Source organism: Sus scrofa, chromosome 13 (assembly GCF_000003025.6).
Source record: "Sus scrofa isolate TJ Tabasco breed Duroc chromosome 13, Sscrofa11.1, whole genome shotgun sequence".
Lineage (NCBI taxonomy): Eukaryota > Metazoa > Chordata > Mammalia > Artiodactyla > Suidae > Sus > Sus scrofa.
The window spans coordinates 23,499,040-23,525,480 of NC_010455.5; the positions used below are offsets into that span (position 1 = coordinate 23,499,040).

Genomic DNA, 26,441 nt, shown 5'->3' on the forward strand with positions numbered 1-26,441 from the left:
CAGAGTTTTGAGGAATCTCAAGTTTAAGGTGTGGGAGGTACACGGTAAATCCCCTAATGCAGGGCTAGTGGCCACAGGTTAGTCTGAATATAGAGTTCCAGCTCATCACCCCTCCAAAGGCAACCTCTGCCCCTTTTAATGCCACTGGGGAAATACCAGTGGTATAAGCTCAGTGGTTCTCAAGCCTGTTTGCACACTGGTCATGCCCAGGAGCTTTCGCAAAATACTGAAGCCTGTACTCCATCTAGGACCAATAAGACCCGAATCTCTGGAAAGAGCAGTGTTTGTTCATTGTGTTCTTGAGAGCTCCTCAGGTGATTCTAAAGTGCAGCCAGGGCTGGGGACCATTGAGTTGGGGGAGGGTCGATTCTCTAAGCTGGACAATTCTCAGCATCCATAGGTCCAGAAGCTGTGTCAGTGGATGCAAGGTCATGTGCCATCTTGCTTTGGATGTAAAATACAGAGGTCAGTAAGCAGTCTTTCTGGATGGAGACCTAGGAACTGAGGGTCACTGTTGTGTTGGAATCATGTACTGCCCAGATCTTACCTGGACCATGGATATGCAGGGCTATTCTCAGACCCCTTGCTAAGAATTCTCTTTGGAGTAGCCCCTGAAGGTCAGACCTCTGAGCTTCCTTTGCACTGGATACAGTCATCAGCCAGAGGAGAGGACCCCAAAGCCCATACGTGCCCACTGGGCCACTCACGTTCACGATGAGGAAGTCCAGCCAGCACCAGGCATTGGTGAAATAACTGTTTAAGCCATAGGCCACCCACTTGAGCAGCATCTCAAACACAAAGATAAACGTGAACACCCTGTCAGTGTACTCCAGCAAGGCCTTCACTGTGGGCTTCTGGTCAAGGTAAAAATCTTCAAAGGCCTGTAAGGAAGGGAACAAAGTGGTAGGTGGACAGCCTGGACCCAGAGCCCTAGGGCCTAGGGACAGGGAGGGGCCCAGTCTTCCCTGCCTGCAGTCGCTAGAAGAGCTTTGCTAACCAGCTTGCCCACATCATTTTGTTTTGTTCTCTGCTCTGGGGAGGAATGGTGGGGGTAGTGGAGGAGGCTCTGGAAGATATAAACCAGGACTTCCTCGGAGCCAGTGGGGACACACAGCCCTGCTTACTTTGCAGGGGAGCTGAACACAAGTGAGAAAGGAAACCTTCTCAAATTGGATTTTGGAAGTAAACCAAAGGAATTGCTAACAGTGACTTGGTTTAAAAATAAAAGCATCAAAGGATGTTCATGAAAATAAAAGTAAGACTCCTACATCTCACTGGTAATCAAGGAAATGCAAATGAAGAAAAGATGCCGTTTCTCTTTTATCAGATTGATGAAGATGAAAAGGCACTGGTGTGGGGGGAACCCCCAGTGTCAGTGTGGTTGTAAAGAAGCAGCTGGGGGAAGTGGCTGGGGGAAGTGAGAACTAGTTCAGTCTTTTGGGAAGCCAATTTGGTAATATGATTCAAAGGTTTTAGAAACCCAGCAATTCTGCCTTCAAGAGTGTGTCCTTAAGGACCCTAGATATTACTGGTGCCCCACCCAGATCCTGTTTAAGGGGCCAATGAGACCATCACTGCTGTGAACATTGGCTGCTAACAGCTGGCCAATGCTTCCATTGCCCGAGGACACTTCCTTGGGCTGAAGGGAACTGCCTCCACCTTAGGAGGTTATATGGCCCCTCTGGAGGCAGCCGCAGCCAGTGCCTGACTGTCCCCTTGCCTCAAGATGGGACAGTTCTGTGATGCCCTTTATGCTTTAGATCTTCTGTGGGACCAGGCTGAGGCTGGGATTCATGTGAACCCAAGTCTTTTCTCAGCTTCTTTCCCTGTCCTACTTCTTCACATGCTCCAAACTTAGAGGGAATGGCCTCCACAAACTGCATCAGAATTCCTGCCTCCAGTTCTGCTTCTAAGGCTGGACCTAAAACTGGAAATAAGCCAACATCTCTGAAGGAGTGTATATAAGGATATTCAGTGCTTATTAGAAGTGAGCATGGGGATTAGTTACACTGAAGCCATTTAATGAGTTGGGAGGAGCACAGAACAAAGAAAATTTACTGAGAAATTACAGAATGCACCAATGTGGTTTCCATTTGTAATATTTATGTATTACATGCATAAGAAAGATGGGAAGGAAGTGCACCAAAATGTTTTCAAAGTGAGATTCTCTTTGAGTGATAGGAAAATTGGTGATATTTTTTCTTTGCATTTCCCCATAATTTCCAAGGTGTTTTTTTTTTTTTTTCACTTTGTCAGATAAAAACTCATGTTATTTTTTTCAAACATACTCGAAGTAAAAGCATAAGGCAGACTAAATTTGGTGCCAGCCTGTTTCGTCCCTTGGGGAAGGAGATGGGGAGGGAGGGAGAGCAATGGGGTGGGGCCAGCAGCTGGTGCCCCGTGTGAGCTCCCAGGCAGGAGGGGAGGGTGGGAGAGCAGCTGGGCATGTGGAGAAGGGGAGGAGGGAGAGAAGGGAAGGGGTAAGGGGCAGTGGAGAGGAGAAAAGAGGAAAGAAAGCCCGTGGGAGCCAATGAGGTAATGAAAAAAGCATCTGTCCACAGCCAATGTGGTTACATTCTCATCAAATGATGGAGGTTAAAATTTTCAGCATAGAGGGAAGAGTAGGTGTGGTGAAAGCACTTCCCAGCCTCCTCTTGTTCTGCAGTGTGGCCTCTGCACTCAGGACTCTGCTGAGACTGCTATTTTAGGGGGACAATTGCCACCCTGTGCCAGGGCAGTGGGCAGCGTCAGACGCTGCCACCCCCTCTCCACTCAGCCAAGGTGGCAGGCCAGCCTGCTCCGTGAAACTCTTGGAGCTTTGTGCCTAGTTTTCCTCTCACCTCTCAGATCATACCTTCTCATCTGCCTTTGCTCCTCCCTAAGGCTGGGATGACACCCTGAGCAGTTCTGGCTCCCTTCCTGGGAAATCTGGCACTTAAGTGGGTGCCCACATAGTCTATAGACTCTTTTCAGGGAGTAAACCCAGGGAGCAAGAAAAGTGGTAAGAGTCGGGGTCATGAATCAAGAGGTAGGGCTCTGGTCCTCCCTTTAACTAATTAGCCGGGATCTGGGCAGCTCCCCACATGTCTTTGGGCTGAGGCTTCCTCATCCATAAAATGTGGACAGCTGGGGATGATGAGCCCCTTCCTGGGTCCACGTGTACCTTAGTTCATTGGGAAGACTGGCTGAGATTGTGTAGTGAGCCTAAGCACTACAGAAACATCTGCAGAGAGAAACATTCTTGTTCTACAAAGCTGGGCATTCAGCAAGGGGCTTAAGTGTCTCAGCTCAGAATCTCTATGCCTGTAAGGCCTTGTTATTCAAAGTGTGGTCTATGGACCAGCAACATCAACATCAGGTGGGGGCTGTTGGAAATGCAAATCCTCAGGGCCCACCCCAGACTTTCTGAATCAGAGTCTGCCTTTTTTGGGGAGGTGGGGGTCGAACCCACAGCATGTGGAAGTTCCTGGACGAAGGATTGAGTCCATGCCATAACAGTGACCCAAGCCTCTGCAGTGACAAGGCCAGATCCTTAATCTGCTGCACTACAAGGGAACTCCCAGAATCTGCATTAACACACTCCCCAGGTGATTAAATTTTGAGAAGTGCTGTTGTAATGGTTTGTGGTAAGCTCCGAACCAGTAATAGAGGTATTTGCAAGCAGCTTGATACGGCAAGGGAGATCAGAAGGTGGAAAGTCAAGGACTTTGGGATCGAATGAGGGCAAAGTTAGGTTTTGCTACTGACAAACTGGGTAACCTTGGACAAGTCCTATAAACCCTTTGAATGTCAGTTTCCCCACCTGCAAAGTGGAATGTACACATTCAGTGCTTAAAATTCATGCAGGCAGGTGTAGCAGGCCAGATATGGGCACCTCCAAGCCCTCCTGCTGAGGGAGCCCACGTGTGGGGCTGTGGTTCGCCTTTCAGCTGCAGATGAGGAGACTTTTGGCCCAGGGATCAGGGGAGTCCACTACTGCAGCCTCAGGGTCTTTGGATGGTGTGAGACCCCACCTGGAGGGCTTTGGGGTGGGGACCCCACCTCTCCTCACCAGTGCTCCGCTGCTGAGCAGGATCATGAAGATGATGAAGCTCTCAAACCAGCTGTGCTCCACGATGCGGTGGCAGGTCTTGCGCACTTGCCAGCTCACGGCCCATGGCAACTTGGAGCTGTTCACTCTGCAGCAGGGACAGTGGCGAATGCAGCCTATGGGGAGAGAGGACTGATGGTGAGTTATGTTCCTCCGACAAAGGAGGAACATTTGGGCCCCAGCCCTGCAGGGAAACCGCTTTGCTGGGAAACCCACTTGCCACTCCTTTGGAGAAGAATTCTTTCCTGGACTAGGAGAGAGTTGGGGTCCCTTTCAGGCAGCCTCTCCCACCTGCCCTTTAGGTGCCCCTCTCCACTCCGGCTCTTGCACAATCTCACGTCCTCCCAACCATCTTCCTCCCCATAGAGGATACCATAGTCTCCGTCCAGGAGACTTATCAAGCCTTGGACCTGGGCCTGGGCCTGGGGGTATCTGAGGGGCAAGGCCATGAGCCTGTGCTGAACTGGGAGGTCACCACATGGCGGGAATGGGGCCTGGGCAGCCTAGCCCAGGGTCATGTGAAACTGGAAAGTATTTTTTCAAATATTTTCAAGCATTTTTTCAAAGCTTTTCCATAATTATTTACATATTCATTGTTATTCATTTATTGTACAAATGTCTACTGAGAACACAATGGGCCTCGCTGTTCTAAACATTAAGAGCAATGATGAGAAAGATGCAGGTTCTACCTTTTAAGAGTCTCATAGACTGGAAGGACACAGATGTGTCAGGGCCCTTCTCTGGGCCCTTTGGGGCCCAAGTCAAGAGTTTATGGTGGTGGCCACCTTTTCCCTTTCAACTTCCAGAGGGATAGTTTACATAACTCGGTGAGTGTTTTTGAGGGTCAGAAGGGAGGCAGAGCATCTGTTATCCGGGTCTGATGCAATGTAAGTTGCATATCCCACTGCTAGGCTGCTCCCCATTGACATCTGTGTTTGACGCCAGGCCCTCAAGCCTGGGAGTGAGGAGCAAGGGGTCCTGCTTCTCAGTCTCCCATGGACCCCAGGCCAGGACCCCAGGCACAGAGAGGCCCAGATCCGTGTTTGTTGAGCTAGATTCTGGCCCTAATGAACATCAATCTAGATTCTGCCACTCTACCTTCTGTGAAGCAGTCATCTGGTTCGTCGAGGTCATCTGCCAGCTCGGGGATCTTCCTCAGGATCTCCTCAGGATCCAGGCAGTCCACAGTGCTGCCTTCCGAGGAGCTTGTGTCATCCATGCCCTGGAGGGCAGAAAACCCAGCAGTAAACTCAGCTCTCTGAGGGGCCCAGTGAATCTGCACACGGTCACCACAGGTCCGACTGGCCCAGGGCTCTGAAATGTTCTAAGATGTGGCGAGAGCACCCTTGGGGCTGGACCACCATGGCGTCCCTTGTGTTTCAATGCCTCACCAGCTGAGCCCCAGAACAGCGTTGCTCTCTGTGGAGGCCCGGAGGTTCAGCTGTGTGAGGCTTTAAACCTCTAGGCCCCTGATGGAGTGCTGGCGGTGGCCCGAGACACCGTAATTACACCCACAAAGACTCTCAGCCTTCACGGGGCTTGAATATTTAATCACGGAGCAATGCTTCAGGGGCCCTGCTGCCCTCCTGGCAGCTTCAGCCCTATAATGTCTCCAGATGAATTCAATTAGGAGCTGAAGCTGCTCTCGTATTAGTAAACCTGATCGCTTGGCTAATGGACCCAAATGGTGGGGTGGGTCCCCATCTGTCACTGTCAGGCTCCTCCCTGCTTGGCCAGGGTCATGGACAAAACAAAAATAATCCCAGCAGTGGTGTACTGAAAACAATGAGTAGAGGGAACTAGCCGGGGAGTCCTCAGAATGCCCAGCAGGAACCTATTGTCCACGTGTAGAAGATGGCAGCCTGCACCCAGCTGGACCCAAGAGGCTGGTGTTCACCCAGGGCCCTCAGATCCCCTCTCAAGCCTATCGTCTGTCTCACCCCGCTGGGTTAGCCTTGTCCACAGGCACTGGCTCTCCTCAAACTGATGGGCTTGGTAACTTTGGGATGAATTATGTCTTCCTTATTTTTGCTTTCCCAGTGCCTGGCACCATCAGCACTCAGTGGCTAGGTGTCAAGTTAAATTCTTGAATTTAATACAGTACTATTACAGATGCTGAGTCTTTAGAGATACCTCTTTCAGTGTAGCTTGTTTTCTTTAAAAATTTGTAATGAAATCACCAAGTATATTTTTACCTCTTATACACCATTCCTAAATCTTCCTGCTCAGTCTATGTGAGGCTGTCAGTAGAGCACTCCGTACAGACAGCCTCGCCCCAGCACCAGTCTGGTTTTGGCCAGAGAAGATGGTGTGGACAAAAGAAAGCGGGGGTGGGAGGGTGGGGGCTGGTCACAGGGAAGACTCCCTCACCCACAGGAACTCTGGCTTTTATCTGCTGGCTCTGAAAGATACTTAACTTGCTCTGTGGATTGTCTTTTGTTTCCTTTTTTCTTGGCTGTCATTTTCTGGGCACTTATTTCCATTTCAGGCAGAAGCTAAACACTTGACAAGCAGCATCTCATTTAAGCTTCCAAAGAATCCTACCAAGTAGGCATTATGGCTTAGTTTCACAGATGGAGACATGGAGGCTAAGAGGGGTTAAGGAAATGGTCCTTGGCCTTCCAGTTTATGGAACCTCACTCTTCCCACTGAAATCATGCTGACTCACCCAGAGGTTAGGAAGGACTTGAAAAATTCTCAGCATGAGACACAATGTTATGTGGTTGAGTGCAGTCTGAAATACCCACGCCTGGCCCCGTCAACCAGCCCCACCATACCACTGGTCAGGGTCCAGGAGGCTGTTCTGCATCTCTAGGAAGCTCACATACCTACCTCTGCAGGGCCCTGAGCAGCAGCCTTGGCTTTCCACTTCTCACCTAGGTATGGAGCCAGGTCCTCAGAGGATGTTCCAGGACCTGGGCTCCTGGATGAGGAGTCCTCAGACCTCCCAACTTGCTGCAGCTGCTCCTGTTGGTGAGAGAGGGTCCCAACTTGTATACGTGGGCTCCCCCTCAGCTGACCATTTCTAAGTTTGAAGAGATCTTGTACAGCACAGTCTGCCAGAGCCAAGGACCTAATATATACAACTAACATAATACGGTCAGACAGATCTGTGTGTAATTCTTGATGTCATTACTTACAAAAAGTGTGACCTTAGGCAAAGTTATTTAACTTCTCTGATCTTCCTTTTTACCCCATCTACAAACTTAGAGAAGGCAAGATCTACTTCATTTGGTTATTTCGATGACTAAATACGTTCATCCTTGCAAAGCACTTCACACACAGTACCTGGCTCCATAGAGGTTAGCCATGACCATTATTACTTGTCCAAGGGTTAGAGTGGTAGTGAACTTGGCCCTCCAGACACCCCAAAGACCCCCCAAAGTAACTGAAAATGACTCTGAGTGGAGACAACCATCACAGAGTTCATGTCCTTTACTCTGGGGCTGGTGATGCTCTGCCCTTGGCTGTCACCCAGACAAAGGCATGTAAAATATGGCAGCTGATAACAGCAGCTGCTGGAACACAAGCGAAGTGACAGCTGCAGGGGAAGGAGGCTAGGGAAGAGCTACAGTTCAAAGTACAGCTGTCTGAGGCCACTTAGTGGCCTGGCCAGCGGTGCTCCATGTCCCCAGGTCCCACACTGAACCATGCCTTCACAAATTGTGCAGATGTTCATGCCTTGAGTTGTTGAGAAGAGGTTAACAAGGGTTGATTTATCAGCATAAGGTAGAAAGGAACTGTGTGAAGCATTTAAAAATATATGTTACCAGAAAATGTGCTTTAAATTTTTTGGTGCCAAAAGGAACAAGTGTCATTTCCCTGTGACATCCCTTGTCAGAAAAAGCTGGATGAATGAGTCACATAATGATCATGACTCTTTAGGCTGCTGGTGAAGATGAGCCTTGCTTGGACAACATCCCGTTCTTAGCATCTCATGCACAGAGACTGGGTTGGGTGTAGCAAATGGGGAAGCTGTGTTAAAGACAGTTTCAAGCACCTCCAAGTGGCCTGGGTCTCAGGCACTGTCCCTGCTCCCTGCTTGCCTGGGGAATTCTGACTCTGTCTTCCAGGTTCTGCTTAAATGCCACTTTTTCCAGAAAGCTTGGCACAGCCTGTGCTTCCTTACATCAAGGGCTCCTATGCCTTGCTTGCCTGGGGCTCTTCAAGGCTGTGCCAACCCTGATGTTGGAAAACCTCTTTATCAAAATTTCCCTACTTCCCCTCAGCCATTCCAGCCCTAAGGCCCCTCCCTGCTTCCCGTGGCTGTCCTGTGGGAGAACTCTCACCTGCCCTTGGGGGATCACTTCTTGCTGCGTGCTCCGAGCATCCTCCTCGGCGTCATCCTCCAAGTCATCGAGGTCAGATTCGCCCTCGGCAATGGGGACAGAGACCCATATGTTAGGATTGGTGATGAAGTCACTGTGATCATCCCTGGGGCCTCTGGGAGCCGGGAGCCCTCCAGGCTTCACCACAGCTGTGTCAGCAGCAATGTGGTTCTTGGCTTTGGGGGTGGAGAGTGGGAGTTTCACTACTAGCTGAGGCTCTGCCTTGGGCTGGGGGAGCAAGCAGGGCTGGTTGAGGAAGCTGCAAAGGGCCTCCTTGGTGCGCTGGCCAAACAACTGAATCCGTGCTAGGGCCAGCTGCAAGTTGTTCACCTCCCCATCATCCTCCTGGGTTGTGAGGTTGTCAGCACTGAAGGAATTCAGCAGCAGGGCGATGAATAGGTTAAGCACCTGAAAAAAGGAATGGAAGGAAAGATCACTCAGTCAACAAGCAGAGCCCCTCCATGGCCCACCAGGTTGGCAGCTGGATGGCAGGACAGCCACACCTGGGCCTCTCTCTGCCTACCCAAGAGGCTTTCCCTCTTGGAGCTACGGACATCCTGACAGCAACTGAGGGGAGCCATGGGGGCGTCCCAAGTGACCTGCTTCAAGTGCACAAGACTTGTAAGTACATTCTCTACCATAAAGGAGGATCACCCCTGCTGAACAAAGGGACATTTAGAGACAACAGAGAGGAACAGGCCCAGACCTGCCCCTGGACCACCCTTATCAGCCATACCCTGGGTTCTGTTGCTCACTCTGGGATCCTGGGCCTATCTCCTCGCTGCTTCCAACTCCAGGTCCTTCACCTGTAAGGAGGAAGTGGAAACTCCCTACCTTTCAGAGAGGTTGTTAAGAGGAAATGACATGAGGGACATAAAAGTGCTTAGAGAGGCAAACTTCCTGTCTTGGGTCAGGGGCACCAGTGCCTCTGCAGGGATGGGGAGCTTAGCTTGGGAGAAAGGAGCTTTGCCCCTACTCAGGAATGCAGGCAGAAGGCACCTGTGGCTCAGGAGCCCTAGCAGGAAAAACTCTGAAGAGTCTATATTTGTTGTTTCATACCCTCTCTTGATTTAGGTTTCTCTTATCTGTAAAACTCTTATGGGAAAAGAATCTAGGTTTGTTGACTTCCAGGGCAAAAAGAAATGGGCTCCTGGGAGTTCCTTTGTGGTGTATTGGGTTAAGAATCTGTCATTGTCACTGCAGCTACTAGTGTTGCTGCAGTGGTGCAGGTTCATTCCCTGGCCTGGGAACTTTCATATGCAGCCAAAGAAAGGGTAAGGGGCTCTTGCAAGACATGGAAGCAAACCAAGCATCCATCAACAGACAATTGACTTAACACACACACACACACACACACACACACACACACACACACATACAAAATGGAACACTAATCAGCCATAAAAAAGAAGGAAATATTGCCATTTTGCAGCAATATGGATAGACCTAGATATTATAATGCTTAGTGAAGTGAGTCAGACAGAAAGAAAATTACTATTGGATATCACTTATATGTGGAATCTAAAAAATAATACAAATGAATTTACACACAAAACAGATACAGACTCACAGACTTAGAAAATAAACTTATGTTACCCCTTTACCAAAGGGGAAAGAGGGGGAGGGATAAATTAGGAGTTTGGGATTAACATATTTACACTACTATATATAAAATAGATAAACAACAAGGACTTACTATTTAGTACAGGGAAGTAAGTATACTCAATATCTTGAAATAACCTATAATGGAATATAATCTGCAAAAAACCCCCAAATCACTATGCTGTATATCAGAAACTAACACAATATTATAAATCAACTATACTTCAATTTAAAAAAATAAGAAAGAGACTCCTAGAAATCACACCCTCCACTACCCCTACCTCACTTCTCCAGGCCAGAGCTGGGAGGGCAAGGGTGCCCAGAACTTGAGGGAGTGGAGACAAGCCAAGGGTGAGGAGCCAGGCTGGGACAGAGAAGGGGTGCTGGGACCAATTGGAAGAAAGGCCTCCAGAGGGGCTCCTCCCATGGGAGTGGATTTTGTTATTGTCATGATGGCGTTGGATGTTGTCCATGACCCAGCTCCTCTCCCTCCTCTTGTCCCACTGTGCCTCCTTCTTGCTCCTAGTTAGAACCCGTGTAGCTTGAAGACATCAACTAACTCTTACTCACCTGGAAAAAAAACAAAAAACAAAGAAACAAAAAAACACCTTCTGAGACCCCGTAGAGTGGAGAAGGGAAATTTTCCTTCAACAGCTAACAGCTACTATTTATTGACTTCCTGCCATGGCCCAGACATTGCACTAGGCAATTTGCATATGTCATTCACGTAATTTAATTCTCCCAGTAAGCCTATGAGTAAACACTATTTTCTTGATTATAAGGAAATTAAAGCTCAGGAGATTGTCTCTTGCACTGGGTCACCCAGCTTTATCAGAGGTGGAGCTGGGATTCTAAACCAGATCTTTCCTGTTCTGTCATATGTGCTTATTCCAGCTGCTTCTCAATGGACAGTTCCTATGATGATGTGTCCCACATGACCCTGAAAAGTTTGAAGACTTTTCAGTCAGGGAGGTATGGTGTCAAAGCTTTCCAGTATAACCTGAAGTCTCCTGCATTTCCCGTGCACTCACCACCAGGTTTCCCAGCACCATCACTGTCAAGAAAAGGATGAGGCATATGGACTTCTGGCCAACTTCCATGCAGGCCCACATGTTCTCAATCCACTCTCCGCAGAGAATCCGGAAGACGATGAGGAAGGAGTGGAAGAAGTCATGCATGTGCCAGCGCGGCCAGTCCTCTTTGGGTGCTGAGATTTTGTGACGGTTGGTATTATAGCTTTCCCCCAGGAGCTGCTTGCCAACCAGAGCGAAGACAAAGACAATGATAGCCAGAATGATGGTGAGGTTCCCCAGAGCCCCCACTGAGTTGCCAATGATCTTGATGAGCATGTTTAAGGTCGGCCAGGACTTGGCCAGCTTGAAGACCCGCAGCTGCAGAGAAACAGAGATTGTATTAGGTCCTGGGGGCTGCTTCCATCACCTTTCAGCTCAAGGCTTGACCAGAGACCAAAGGTCTGGAAGAAACACAAGACAGCTCATTCCATTAGCAGGGATTGATATCCCAGGAAGCTACCATCAGAGACATTTCTTCCTATGTCACCAGTTACTCAAAAGTATGACCAGCCCTCTATGGTCCCTACATATGAATGTGCTCCACAAACTGTGGATCAGTTCTAGGGGGGTGGAGTGGGTATGATGGAGATCACAAATGTGTGAGAAGAGCCCACTTTTGACCTGAAGAGAGGCCAGCCTTCTGCAGGCAGAGCAATTTGAGGTACTAGTTAACCATCACCTTAGGGCATTTCTCACCTTGAGGCAATGGACAACATCTGTTGCCCACACCAGCTCTGAAATGGCAGTATGCATGATTTTATGAACCTAGGATTCATATGTTTATTTAATTGACTAACCAATCTACCTACTTTGTTGAAAGCTAGCCACACATGCACATGGCACTGTGCCAGCCTGTGAGGTATATGGAGAAAAGTATGCAGGCTCCTGCCTGCATAGAACTAAGGGTTTAGTTACAGAGGCAAGGCAAAGACCAATGAAGTCCTCATTGTAGATCCATTTGTGCTAAGTTCCACAGGAGAGCAAAAGCACCATGCATATAGATGTTCAAATGTTTAAAAAATAAAAAAATTTTGTGTGGTTCTTTAATTTGTTAGAAAGAAATGGGTGAATGCAGCTGTCACAGGGTATTTACGAAGCTCTTACTAAGAGCCAAGCTCTGGCCGAGGTGCTAGGATGCTATGCTGGACAGAGAAGCATCAGTGTCATCACCCAATACAGCAGTAAGTCCCAAGGGGCAGGGGTTAACCCTCTTATTCAGGAAGTTCCATATTCATTTTTCTTTGCCATAGGGGGGAGTGTCTAAGTTCATTCTATATCTAATCTGTAACTTACTTTAATAAGGATGATTTAGTTTTAGAGCAGAATGCAACATAAGTCTATCTGTCCTCGACTGGAAAGGTCACCACTTGGTGATGAAATAGACCTTGAACTTGTGAAGAATATCAGAAGACAGAGTAAAATGGTAAACTATATTGGGTACCCCTGGGTTCCTTTTTCCAACAAAAAGTTAATAAAATGCTAGATAATAAAATCTTAAGCACACTGATGATCTTTCAATAAAGTAAGTAATTATTTTTGGTGAGGGGGCTGCACCTATGGCATATGAAAGTTCCCAGGCCAGGGACTGAATCTGAGCTGCAGCTATAACCTATGTACAGCTACAGCAACATCAGATCCTTAACCCACTGTGCTGGACCAGGAATTGAGCCTGCATCTCAGCAGTGACCTGAGTTGCTGCAAAGACAACACCAGATACTTGACCCACTGTGCCACAGTGGGAACTCCAAAGTAAGTAATTCTTTAGCCAAAAATTAAATAACGGTGGGAATTTGGGGATAAAAACAGATTGCTGAAGCCAGCTGTTTCTCTGAAGACATCTGCAAAACTCAGTGAGTCTGGGCATAAGTTGTAATGGTCTCATGGGGCATAGCAAGCAGGAAACACATCCCAGGGCTCCCTAAGGTAGAGAGTATAACAGGAATTTCTCCCCTTATGAAGGCTAGATCCCATAAGCAATATCTCTCAGGACAAGGCAAACTTAATGGCAAATTTTAGATGAAACTGAGAGAAGTGTAACTGTCAGAAGGCACTCACTAAAAGAGATTCTAAATGCTGTACTTCAAGCGGAAAGAAAGTGACCCCAAGAGGAAAGTATTATATGCAAGAATAGATGAAGAGAAGGGAAGTGATAAGTATGAGAGTGAATCTAAGTAAATACTGAGTGGACACAGCAATAAAAATCTCATGGGGTAGGGCAAAGACTGGCTATATGGTCACCCTTCACATATCCTCCTCTCAGACACAAAGGAAGACTGTTTTCCAGCTTTACTTACATACAGTCGAGGTAATATGACTGGGTTCCAGCTGACACAATGGAGATGGAGACAGAAGTAAGGTACACCACCTTCAGGCAGAGCCATAAAACACTATGCACTTTCTCTTCCCCTCCCATGGCCACTTTAGAGGCCACCCATTGAAGATGACATCATACCATCCTGGATCCTTGGGTCACTGCTTGGAGCAGACACACCAGGAGAGCTTCTCAACCAGCCCTGAATACTCTGTGAACATAAACCTCTATTATGTTAACTTGCAGATTTAGAGACTGTTGCTGCCACCAGCTGTACTTCTCCTGAGAAATGCAGAAATGGGTGCACTGAATATAGCCATTGCCATTTCAACAACACAGAATGTGTGGCACTGGCTTAGTGACCATGTGATGGACAACAAGGAAACTGATAGAAGAAAGCTTGGAAAGTGGTGATCTGTGTTGTGGGGGTGAAATGATTGCCTGTAATAATTCTGGGGCAGATCATGAGCCAGAAGCCCTAGGGAAAGGGTCTATAAAACTGAACGTTAGTTTTGTGTGTCAGTTGTAATTGGTCAAGATGTTACAAGAAAGAGATGAGCTCAGGGAATATTTGGCTTATTGATAAGAAATAAAAGGAAATAGAATCCAGAAGTTTAGAGTCTTCAAGTTTTAGGGGAATTATACTGCTTTAGATCTCGAAGAGTAAGCAATGGGATTAAGCCTTTATGTGTAGAAGAACAGTTGAATTTTTCAATGAAATGAGGCACATCTTAGCAAAGATCATATTAATGGCATAGCTAACATTTGAAAGAGAGAAAAGAGAGAGAGAGAGGGAGACAGGTATGGGGACCAGAAAGCAAAGAAACAAAGCAGAATTGAGAACTCTGTCAAAGAAAGCACTTAGTGTATAGTGCACAGAGATGTCTGAATCCATCTAAGTTTTAAAGGAATTGTATTGCAAAAGAAACCATGAGCCCTGACTGAAAAGCCTTTGACTGTTTAAATCTGGCCATCTTTCTACAAGCAGGAGGCAAGCTTTGAAGGCTGTATATGCCTTCTTCAGATATGGCACAGTCACTTCTAGGAGCAGTCCCTCAGAGAGCTGACTGACTTGCATCAGACTATGAGATGAGCGAGGAATAAACTTTTACTGGGTTAAGCTACTGAATTTTCTGTATTGTTTGTACAAACCAGGAATTATTTATAAATAATTAAGCCATATAGCTTTTAAAAAACAAGATAAAATTAAGATATTTAACACAATAATAAGTTGGAGAAGAGAACTGGAATAAAAATGGTCCTGGAAAGTAAAGATTTTAGCTAATTTTTTATCCAGCACAAATGAACATCTCCTCAGAAAAGAAACTCATAGACTTGGAGAAAAGACTTGTGGCTGCCTGATGGGAGGGGGAGGGAGTGGGAGGGATCGGGAGCTTGGGCTTATCAGACACAACTTAGAATAGATTTACAAGGAGATCCTGCTGAATAGCATTGAGAACTTTGTCTAGATACTCATGTTGCAACAGAAGAAAGGGTGGGGGAAAAATGTAATTGTCATGTATACATGTAAGGATAACTTGATCCTCTTGCTGTACAGTGGGAAAATAAAAAAATAAATAAATTTTAAAAAAGAAGATTTTAGCTAATTTTTTACTTTGATTAAGTTAACAATACATGCTGTCTTTTTTAAGGTAATCATTCAAAGAATAAAAAGAGTATTTTGTTTCCAGACCAATAAAAAAGGAAATGGAACAAGGAAAAACAAACAGTCCAAAAAAAAATCAAGAAAAAGAGAACAAAAATACTAGATCAGAGGAAACAAATAGGAAAACTAGAATATGATGACAGACACATATCCAAATATATTGGTATTCACAATAAAATAAGTGGACTAAATTCTTTGGTTAATAGACAAAGAATGGATTGTCAGAACTGAATAAGAATCCAAAGTCTGACTGTGTACTACTTAAAGAGACATGTAAAAATCCTAAAGAAACACAAAGACTGGAAGTAAAAGGATGGATAGAGGTATACCAGGCAAATTCCATACTAAAAGAAAACAGAGTTGTTTAATTACTATCAGTCAAAAGAGATTTTTAAGGCCAAAAGCATTTCTAGGGATAAAGAAAGTCAATTCTCACTGATAAAAGTTTCATTCCACTGGGAAGATATACTAACTTAAAATACGTGTGCATTTAATAACATAGGCTCAAGATAGAACCATAAGGAGAAACAGACCATGCTTTAATCATAGTGGGAGATATTTTTATACACTACCATCTCAGTAATGGCTAAAACAAGAAGATAAAAATAAGCAGGGATATAGGATATTTGAACCACACAATGAACTTTCTCTACCCAGTGGTTATACATGCAGAGTATTGTACCCTACAGTTGCAGAAGACATGTTCTTTGCAAGAGCATAAAGAAATTTTTCAGTATACTGAGCCAAAAGGAGATTATCAATAAACTTCAAAGCATTAAAATCATACAGCGTATGTTCTCTCAATATAGTACAATAAAGCTGGAACTCAATGGCATAAAGATAACTAGAAATACATACATTTCAAAATTAAGAACCGTGTATCCAATTAACTTTTGAGTCAAAGAATAAATCAAACTTGAAATTAGGAAATATTTAGAACTAAACAATAAAGAAAATTCTACATATTAAAGCAGTTCTTAGAAGGAAATTAAAGTCTTCAACAAATATATTAGAAAGGAAAATAGGTTGGAAACTCCATCTTAAGAAGTTAGAAAAGAATAAAATATGTAGAACAGAGGATGCAATTAAGATAAAATGCAAGATTAATTGAAGTAAAAACATCAATGAAGTAGAGAGGATCAACAAGCTAAAAGTTGGTTCTTTAAAAAGCTTAATTAAATTGATGATCTTTGGCAAGATAAGTAAAAATAGATAAGAGAAAGCATAAGTCACTATTTTTAAAGGAAAAAAAGGGTAACTTAAGTACTGGTGATATAGAGCATTAAAAGATAGAGGCATTGAATGCACAATGCTATGCCAATATACTTGAAAATTTAACTGAAGAAAAATTTTTAGAAAAATATAACTTAGCAAAACTAACTTGAGAAATAGAAAATCTGACTAATTTCACTACCCATAAGAAAATTAAATCAGTAATGAAAAATCTTGACCTCCAGATGGCTTAATTAGCGAATTCTACCAACTTAACAAGAAACAAATAATACAAATCTTACCCAGAGATTGAATGTAGAGGAAGAAGAGTATCCCTCACCTCTTTTATGGAGATTAGCATAACCTTGATGCCTAGATACTAAAACCTAGCAAGGACAATGCAAGTAAGGAAAATTACAGGCCAAATATTACTCATCAATAGGAATACAAAATTTAAAAAAAATTTAGCAAACCAAATCTTCCAATGTATAAAAAAATATATCACGATCAAGTTGGGTTAATCCCAGGAATGCAAAATTGATTTAACATCAGAAAATCAATTAGTATAATTCACCACTTTAACAGATTAGGAAAAAAATCATGTGATTGTCTTAATCACATGGAACAACTGTCTGATAAAATTAAACATCCATTCATGATTAATATTCTTAACAAAAGAGAACTTCCTCTGCCGATAAAGGTTTTTTAAAAAATCTTTTTAAAAAAGCTGCCACAAATATCAGACTTGCTGAAATACTGAAAGCATTTTCTTTGAGATAGGAAAACAGCAAAACTGCTATTAACACTTCTCAACAGTGTACTGGATGTCCTAACCAGCACAGTAATGTAATAAAAAGAACCAAATGGTATAAGGATTAGAAAAAAAGAAACAAAACTCATCACTTACATATGATATGATTGTGTTAACAAATTTAAAAGATTACAGAGATAAGTCATGAGAATAAGAGAGCTATCTGGATACAAAAATGTTAAATAGCAAAATGCTAGCGAAAACAACAACAAACAAAACAACACCCAGAAAAGAATATTTAAAAATAAATTTCATTTGGAGTTCCCATCATGGCTCAGTGGTTAACAAATCTGACTAGGAACCATGAGGTTTCGGGTTCGATCTCTGGCCTCGCTCAGTGGGTTAAGGTTCCGGGGCTGTCGTGAGCTGTGGTGTAGGTCACAGATGCGGCTCGGATCCTGCATTGCTGTGACAGTGGCAAAGGCCGGTGGCTACAGCTCCGATTGGACCCCTAGCCTGGGAACCTCCATATGCCATGCGTACGGCCCTAGAAAAGACAAAAAACAAACAAACAAACAAAAATAAATAAAATAAAATAAAAATAAATTTCATTTAGAGTTCTTTTGGAGTGCAGTGGATTAGGATTTGGCACTGTCCCTACAGTGGCTGTTGTGACTCAGGTTCGATTCCCAGGGCGGGAACTTACACATGCTGTGGGTGTGGCCAAAAAAAATTTCATTTGGGATAGCATAATGAACTAGGGAATAACAAAAGATATGGAGAAAATTATAGAACTCTATGGAAAAATTATAAAATTACTGAAAGGCTGAAATACATGGAGAGTATGCCCTTTTCATGGATCAGAAGACTATATAATATAAAGGTTACATTTCTTCTCAAACTCATCTATAGATTATTGCAGTCCTTTAAGGAAAAAAAAAATTTGTATGTATACGGGGTATGTAACTTGGCACATTGGTTCTAAAATGAATATGAAGTGCAGGGGCCACAATATTCCTGAAGAAATAAAACAAAGTGGGCAACTTGCCTCACAGACAGATGTATTGGAGGCAATTGCAGTGATAAAGACAGTGCAGTACTTGTACGAGAAGAGATCAACGGATTAATGGAGCAAGGCTTAAAATGGTAGGAAGAGAAGTGATGCGACTTTGAGAGGAAGGAAAAAGCACAAATGAGGACACAGAATTTTTCTATCTTCCTTCTTTCCTTCTTTTCTTTCATCTTTCCTTCCTTCCTTCACTCAACAGGTGTTTATTCAATTCCTAGTGTGTACTAGCCCTTGGAATAGAATGGTAAACAAGAAAACTCTGCTTTGTGCCTCACAGAATACCAGGGTAATTGTAAAGTGTGAAAAATAGGTTAATTTGATGAGGGAATCCAACTTTAGATAAAGTGGTTGGGGAGACCTTTCTGAGGAGGTGATGTGTGAGTTAAGCCAAGAAAGATGAGAATGAATGAACAGGAATTAAAGACTAGGGGAAAAGTATTCCAGGCAGAGGGGATAATTGTGCAAAGGCCCCATGTCAGAAACAGTTCTGTTATGTGTGATGAAGAGAGAGGAGGCCTCTCTGGCTGGAGCAAAGTGGGCAAGAAGAGAATGTCTGGAGAGGTAAGCAGGGCCTGATCATGCAGAACTTTGTAGACCATCTCAAGGATTTGGGATTTCATTCCCAGAGCAATGGGAAGCCACAGATGAGTTACCTGTAAGAAATGTACCTTACTAATGTAAAGCGATAATAATGGGGGAAACGGTGTGACTATGTGCACATATGTGTGTGTGGGGGGTGTATGGGAACTCTGTACTATCTGCTCAATTTTTCTGAAAAAATATAAAACTGTTTTAAAAAATAAAACCTACTTAAAAATATGAAACTGATGACCTGTGTGAATTTTCTATAGTAATGTCCACAGTTCAGGTGCATGCATGGCAGAGGGAAATATTTGGCTTCAACTCCAGGGAAGGGTTTTATGAAACACAAACATATGAAGGAGAAGAGAGGAAAAATAGTTGAGTTTGTTTTCAAGGGCATAATAATACTGATGGGCCATCATCAATGGATGGTGGAAGGGGTGGGAGAGGAGGACTAAAAGCCCCTAAGAAAGTGTGAGGTTGGTGCAATGGTTTGGGAATTGCGAGTTTATCAGCATGTTAGGATTGCATCAAGGGGCAGGCACCTAGAGAATTCTGCAGACCCACGCTAAGGAGTAAACCTGGTTATTTTTGCTTGTTTGAGACTGTAGGCTTCATGAAATCAAAACAAAAGGAGCATGAAGACCTTAAAACACCAAGCTTGTATTTCCCCAAATATACCAAAGATGTTCCTATGCTATTAGGAAACCAACTTCAGATCCTCCTTCTGTTATTAATTCTTATTAATTCATAGGGAGTATGGAATCTCACTCTCTCGATAACTGTGCTTGGACGTCTTATGTTCACAATTAGCATAAGTGCCTGCCTCTTGCCATTTTCTGGATACTTAGAGACATCTATCCTTCTAAAAATGTGACTCAATGCTAATCTTCTCCAGTTTCCAGGTTATGAATAAAGAGCCCTGTAGGCTCTGCCCTTCTCCATAGGATAGTGAAAGAACCGTCATCAGGCAGAGGTCATCAACCAGGACATGCTTCAATTGGCCTTTAGAGTGGTTTTTTTTTTTTTAACTGGATTAGTAGTATTTTAAGTATCACACACAAAAAAATCTGGATTCCTGGCTTCTCATGAAAAAGTAGAAACTGTGACAATAAAGGACAGGGTCACCTCTTTGGCATAAGTCACATGGATTTCTGTGTAAATGCCTCTCCCTGGAGCTGTCCTCTAGATGGTCTGGGAAACTGGAAGACCTCAGTAGCCCCAGACCCACCTCCTGGACGTCTGGCAAATCTGGCAGATGTGGCTCTACTCTTATGAGCAGGTGGCCTGTGGTCAAAGGGGCACCAGCAACAGGAATAGGTGAACCCCTCTTGTAGAAAGCACCCCAGAACTGGGTGGGGAGAATAGCCTGGACATGTGAATAGTAGGAGGCAGTTTCTGAGGTGCATGAAACATTGGGACTGTGATTTGGAGACCCGGGAATCAGAGGATGAGCTCTTGGGGATGGGAGGAGCTGGGACTTTGGAGTTAGGCAGCCTGGCTTTGAGATGCAGGTCCGAGGCTCTGTGAGGCAGGTCTCTCCCCTCAGCAGTGGGGAGACTCTGGGCTACCATTTAAGCACCCTGTCTCAGTTTTCCCCATCTGTCTGTGGGGATAGTAAAAGCAGCTCTCTTAGGGTGTTGTAAGTGTGAAATGAGGTGTTATGTCAAGGGTTCAGCTCTGTACCTCATACATGGTCAGACCTCAAGAAACAGTAGCTTCTCTGATTATTGCTGTTACTGTTATCTGATAAGAGAACAGGGGGGTTCTGGGAAGCCCTGTCTTTGTGCAGATGAGGGGACTCAGGCTCGGAGAGAAGAAGGTACATCCCTACTTTGGAAAACATCAAGTCTCCAGCTCCCAGGGACCAGGCCCTCCCTCCTCCCCCAGGGACCAGAGAGGAAGAAGGAGCTGGTTGGTGGGGTCCCCAGAGGATGAAGTCTGTTCCCAGTGGGGTGATTCCCTGGATGTCTTAGAGGAGGGGTCCCCAAATCGCCAAGAGAGCTCATTACCAGGCGGAAGGTCCGCAGTACCGTCAGGCTGCCCTTCCTGGCCATGCCCAGCTCTATCAGGCTCACGGTGACAATGATGCAGTCAAAGATGTTCCACCTGTTCTGAAAGTAATAGTAGGGGTCGAAGGCTATGATCTTGAAGACCATCTCAGCAGTGAAAAACACAGTAAAGACCTGTGGACAGAAACAGGATTCATCTCAGAGAGTCTGTCGGTCACGCGAGGGGGCAAAGACAAATAGAGCAGGGAGAAATGTCTTGTTTATAAAGTGGCAAATCCCTTTACCTTGTTTTTACTCAGTTCCTATATTGTCGGTGGGCTCCTGAAGGACTGGGGATGGGAACACTCAATGTGGCAGCACAGAGAAATCTCTGGACCAGTGCTCAGGGAATATGCATTAGTGTTTCCATGCTTCGGTGAACGGTGTTGGACATGGAGTAAGTGGATAATCATTAGGATATAATCATGATACAATTATGTAAAGGAAAAGTCAATCTGGTTCAGTAGTTTAAAAGCAAGGATCGATTGTGGAGCGACCCAGACACAGATAGATAAACATTGCACTCAGCCATTTCCTAACTTGTATAAGGTTGAAGAAGGAGGAGTTCCTGTCGTGGAGCAGTGGTTAACGAATCCGACTAGGAACCATGAGGTTGCGGGGTTCCATCCCTGGCCTTGCTCAGTGGGTTAAGGATCTGGCATTGCTGTGAGCTGTGGTGTAGGTCACAGACGCAGCTTGGATCCCACGTTGCTGTGGCTCTGGTATGGGCCAGTGGCTACAACCCAGATTAGACCCCTAGCCTGGGAATTCCATGTGCCCCAGGAGCGGCCCTAGAAAAGGCAAAAAAGACCAAAAAAAAAAAAAAAGGTTGAGGAAGGAGTTCATCCTCTATCTCAATTCCTTCCTCTGTATAATGGGCCTAAGATGAAATAATCTGCAATTCTTAGTAAAGGTCCTGGCAGAGAATACTTCATTAATCAATAATAGCTGTTAGCAGGAACAATAATAATACACCATCTCTAAGATTCTTCCAGCCCTGAGTCTCTTTAATGGTTTTAAATAGGAAAGAATTCTGACATTGAGAGAGGTCAGGGCCAGGCTCAGGTCACACAATATCCAGCAAAGAAGGGAGACAGGCATGGAAGAAGCCCAGCAGAGTCAGGTGCTTTTCTCTCATTTGCTCTCATCGGAGCCTCTCACCAGCCTGGGAAGCAGAGGTGATTGCATTGCTTTACAAAGGAGGAAATGTCTAACAGTTTGACTTGCCTGATGCCACAAGACTGCAACTGTGTGATGCAAAGAACATCTACTGACTACTCTTTGTAAACAGGTCTGTTTGGTGGGGTAGAGGGTAGGGATGAGGTCCTGTGCCCTAGAGAGACCTGGGTCACCTCTGACCCTTCATCAGCTGTGCCACCTTGGGCAAGATACTTAATCTCTCTGAGTCTTAATGAGCTCTTATGTGAGAGTGTTATCACCTGGTAGCGCCGTGATGCTGAGGTAAGATTCATAAACACCTGACTCATTGTAAATATCACAATGAAAGAAAGTGCCTGATTGTCCTTTTTTAGAAATGGCACTGGGCTCTGTCACAGCCATAAAACCCTTTGGTTTTTCTTGCCTCAAGGTCTCCAACTGTAAAATGAGTTGTGGGCTCAGAGGTCTGTCCATAAGACCCTATGGGGTCTACGAAGACTTCTTGGCAACAGGCTCTCCCTCCTCTTTCCATTTCACCTCTTGCCACATAGAATGTGACCTCTTAGCCCAGGTGCTGCTAAAATGTAAGGCATGCTGGCTCCACAGTGTCCCAGAACTTGTTGGCATCCTTTTCACATCCCTGGATTCTGGGAAAGGGGGAGATTTCTGGACAAGAGTAGTCACATTTCTTCTGGGACCCCTCCTTCTACCTAGTCTGCAGCCTACCAGGAGTTAGAAGAGCTGGATGGCTCTGGTGGACCTAGTTAGCCCTCCTGCAGTGGGACAGACACCAGTAAGGACATGGAGGCAGGACCTCGACCTTCCTAGCCTCTGCTTTTCTTGTGTGCATATTCACATGTGCCTGCCCACAAGTGTGCGAGCACACACACACACTCCCTCTCTTGTCTACCTTGGGCAGTTCTCATGTACTCACAAACATACATACACATGTACACTAACATACACAATCTCTCCCTCACACACTAGCAGGTCCTGTGAGGGAGTTTAGCATCCAGGAGTTGAGAAGTGTGAGCTTTGGATCCAGTTGACCTGGGTTCAAATCTCAATGCTGCTACTTACTCACCTCTATGACTTCAGGCAAATTACTTAACATCCTCTGTTTTTCCATTTGTGAAAGGCCATAATAATAGTACCTACCATATAGGGTTTTGTGAAAATTACATAAGATAACCCATGAGAAGCATGTGAGGCCATGTCCGATGGTGGTCAAACAAAGTTGGCTATTGTTACTGTTTCTGCGGGGGCACAGGCTGAGGATCGTTCCCCTCTTAGTCTGACAATTTACTCCATGTGTATTGAAATCTGGTATGGACTTTATCTTGTTGAAAGACAATAATACTAAAGAATGTTGGAAGAGGAGTTCCTGTTGTAGCTTAGTGGGTTAAGGACCCGACACTGTCTCTGTGAGGATGTGGGTGTGAACCCTGGCCTCATTCAGTGATTTAAGGATTGGCATTGCTGTGAGCTGTAGTGTAGGTCACAGACATGGCTCAGACTCCGTGTTGCTGTGGCCGTGGTGTAGGCCGGAAGCTGTAGCTTCCCTAGCTGGGGAACTTCCATATGCCACAGATGTGGCCACACAAAGAAAAAAAGAAAAAAAGAAAGAAACAATAACCTTCTCTAATATTTATTTTTAAAATGATGGAGGAAAATTTAAGGGAGAGTCCTATCTAAACCAGATGGAAAAAAGTTCTCACTCCCTGATGCTTTTGTGACAACAGTAATCCTGTTCCTCTTCCTTCCCTCTTGTTACTATCCCCTCTCCCCCACACTTTCTGCCCTTAAATGACAGCACTGATAAAACTCAGCCATTGTGTTTTCCAGGCTTAAAGGCGATAAACCTGTAAGGAAACTTGAAAATCCATAGATTGTCTTTAGATGGGAAAGTGGCATTTATCATTTTTTTCAAGGTAGAGACTGCTGCAATCCAGAGAATTCAGGTGGCTGTCCTAAGTTCTGTAAAGGGGGAGCTGGCAGCCCCTAGGTCAGGGCTCTCTCGGTGCACTTCCACCCATGTTCATTCATCACAAAGCAATTTCCATCAGCTCAGCCTGGTCCTCCAGACTTGACTTTCTGTACTCAGTGTCCACACATCTCCCATGTGGCTCCTCTGCCCTCAGCCTGCTAGATCAATAGTCCAGTGAATGACAGCATGCCGTCACCCCACCCTAATCCCCCCAGCCAGGACAGCATGGGTGGTGGCTTGCCAGGGCACTCACAATGTTGCCGATCTGGAGCATGGCTTCAAAAGTGGGGCTCATGCCGTGGTGCTCCATGGCCATGAAGATGGTGTTTACCACGATACACAGAGTGATGGTGAGCTCGGCAAAGGGGTCCGTCACAATACTCCAGAGGAGCTTCTTGAGCTTCACCCATGTGGGGCAGCACTTCCAGATCAGATACTTCTGAGCCCAGTTGGTCAAGCAGCGTGGGCATCTCGGCTTAGACTCCTCGAGCTCTGCATCACCGGTGGAGCCAATGATAGTTGTTAGCCAGGCATGGACTTAGCCCACCTCCCCATGGCCATCCCCTAGACCTTGTCATTACTAATAACAAGGCCATCCCCTAGACCTTGTCATTACTAATAACAAGGCCATCCCCTAGACCTTGTCATTACTAATAACATTACTAGTAACTCTCACCTCCATCTCAGCACTCCCTCTCCCTCTCTCTGATTATCACTTTCTCCTTTTTGAGCTCCTGTAGCCTAGCAAGTGCAACCCAGTCTCTGTCCCCACTCAGTCCTCCAAACCATAGCCCCTACACTTTTTAACTGCTCATCATATATCATATCTTTAATTCCTAATTACCCAGCTTAGATTTCATGTTCACCCCTCTTTACACTCCTTGCAGACACCCTCAGTTCCCTGGCCCTCTCCCCTGTCCATTGTACTTGTCTGGCAAAACCCCAACTCTGAATAAACCCAACACACAGTTGACCCTGTACCTGCACCCAGCCAGCTGAACCCAGTTAGAAAAAACACATAACTATGCTGACTGGTCCCATCTTGTCACTGCCCAGGAATCCTGCTGTTTCTCCATTTCAGTCCTTCAAACTTCCAGACCAGCATGTCTTACTACCTCCCTCCAACCTCTTCCTCCTCCTCTCTAATCCTCACTCTCTGCTGATGAATAATTTATTAAAGAGTGATCCATGAGGAAAAATAATACAAGAGTATGTACACACTGTTGTTACTGGAATAGGTACACATTTCTCAAAACACAAACTCAAGTATGCAAGAAATATAACTTAAGGATTTTCCCCCTGTAACTGAATTTAATTTATATTTCAAGTCTCCAACCAGGGGACTTTGTTTTGGTCAAGTCACTGTCTGCTACTATTTCTCATCTGAAGTTGTGCCTGAGTTTCAGGAAGCTCAAGGCTGGTGGAGGACTGAGCTGGTCCTGAGTCACTGTCAAGTGTGCTTTACTTGAGTCATCAACATTCCTATCTGGTCACTGGTGGGAGAGCCATGGAGATGGCTGTTCCTTCTTTGGTTCTCACTCATCCTTCTGCAGCCTTCAACGAGAGCAAGGTCATCATACAGATACTCTCCTGTGGTTCTGGGGCCACAGTGCACCCTCTGGGGCCACCTCAGACCTTCTCTATCCAGGTACATTACCAGCCCATTCTACCCTACAGTTTCTCTCTCACGCTGGGTCTCTCTAAGACTTGCCACCTCCAGCTTCACCTAGAAAGTACAGCACAGATTGGCCCTGTTTCAAATCCTTAAAACAATGTTTTTGGTGTCTATTGTCCACCATGCCCTCCCCTGCAATTTGAATTCAGCCCAGGGCTGGGAGGGAAGAACCAAGGGCCCCTTTTCAGGGACACACCAACATCCAAGCTCCCTTCTCCAGCGTAGGACATTTTATATTTGCCTGGAGGATATAAATAACTGGATATGACTAAGGCCATATTTTCCATACCCTGAGGCAAAACCAAGGCTGATAAGAAGGGAGGTCCTGGAGTCAGGGTGAGAAGGATGGGGCCATGCTCTTTAGGAAATGGGGTGCCAGGGGGTCATTCCCTCCCTCCACCCTTGGCTTGGTATAAGCAAATGGAACTTAGATCCATCCCTGGGATCCCCAGCTGACTGATGGAATCCTGAATTGACAAGGATTTAAACTGACTGATTAATTTATTTAAATTGCCCTCTAATGCTCAGCGCAATAGGGGCACCTAGAGACAGAAATTACATTATAACTGTGAGAGTTACAGCCTTGAAATATATCAAAATACTTTTTCCATGTCTGAAAATTAAAGACTGTTAATGGAGTTCTTTTGTGGTGCAGTAGGTTAAGGATCTGGTGCTGTCACTGCAGCAGCTTGGGTTGCTGTGTGACGTACGTTTGACCCCTGGCCCAGGAACTTCCATATGCTATGGACTTGCCACCACCCTGACCTCTCCTCTACCCAAAAAAGACTTAAATTTCTTGCATATCTGAGGGCATTTCATTCATTGGATTCTATTGTTTTTGAAAATTTATCCACATTTTAGGAGCCACATTGATAAAGGGTAATGG

The 26,441-nt window shown here is 45.1% G+C and overlaps 1 protein-coding gene across 1 annotated transcript in view; it reads right to left on the reverse strand.

Annotated features, from left to right (window-relative positions):
- The window catches only part of SCN10A (sodium voltage-gated channel alpha subunit 10), an 88,918-nt gene that overhangs the window by 17,503 nt on the left and 44,974 nt on the right, over positions 1–26,441 (reverse strand). The window contains exons 13-20 of the mRNA XM_021071677.1: positions 24,134–24,372; positions 20,697–20,870; positions 11,052–11,411; positions 8,380–8,826; positions 6,923–7,057; positions 5,189–5,312; positions 4,052–4,206; positions 708–881 (exon numbers count right to left, since the gene is read on the reverse strand). Of these exons, the coding sequence (XP_020927336.1) occupies positions 708–881; positions 4,052–4,206; positions 5,189–5,312; positions 6,923–7,057; positions 8,380–8,826; positions 11,052–11,411; positions 20,697–20,870; positions 24,134–24,372 (1,808 nt within the window). The remainder of the gene's footprint in view (positions 1–707; positions 882–4,051; positions 4,207–5,188; positions 5,313–6,922; positions 7,058–8,379; positions 8,827–11,051; positions 11,412–20,696; positions 20,871–24,133; positions 24,373–26,441) is intronic.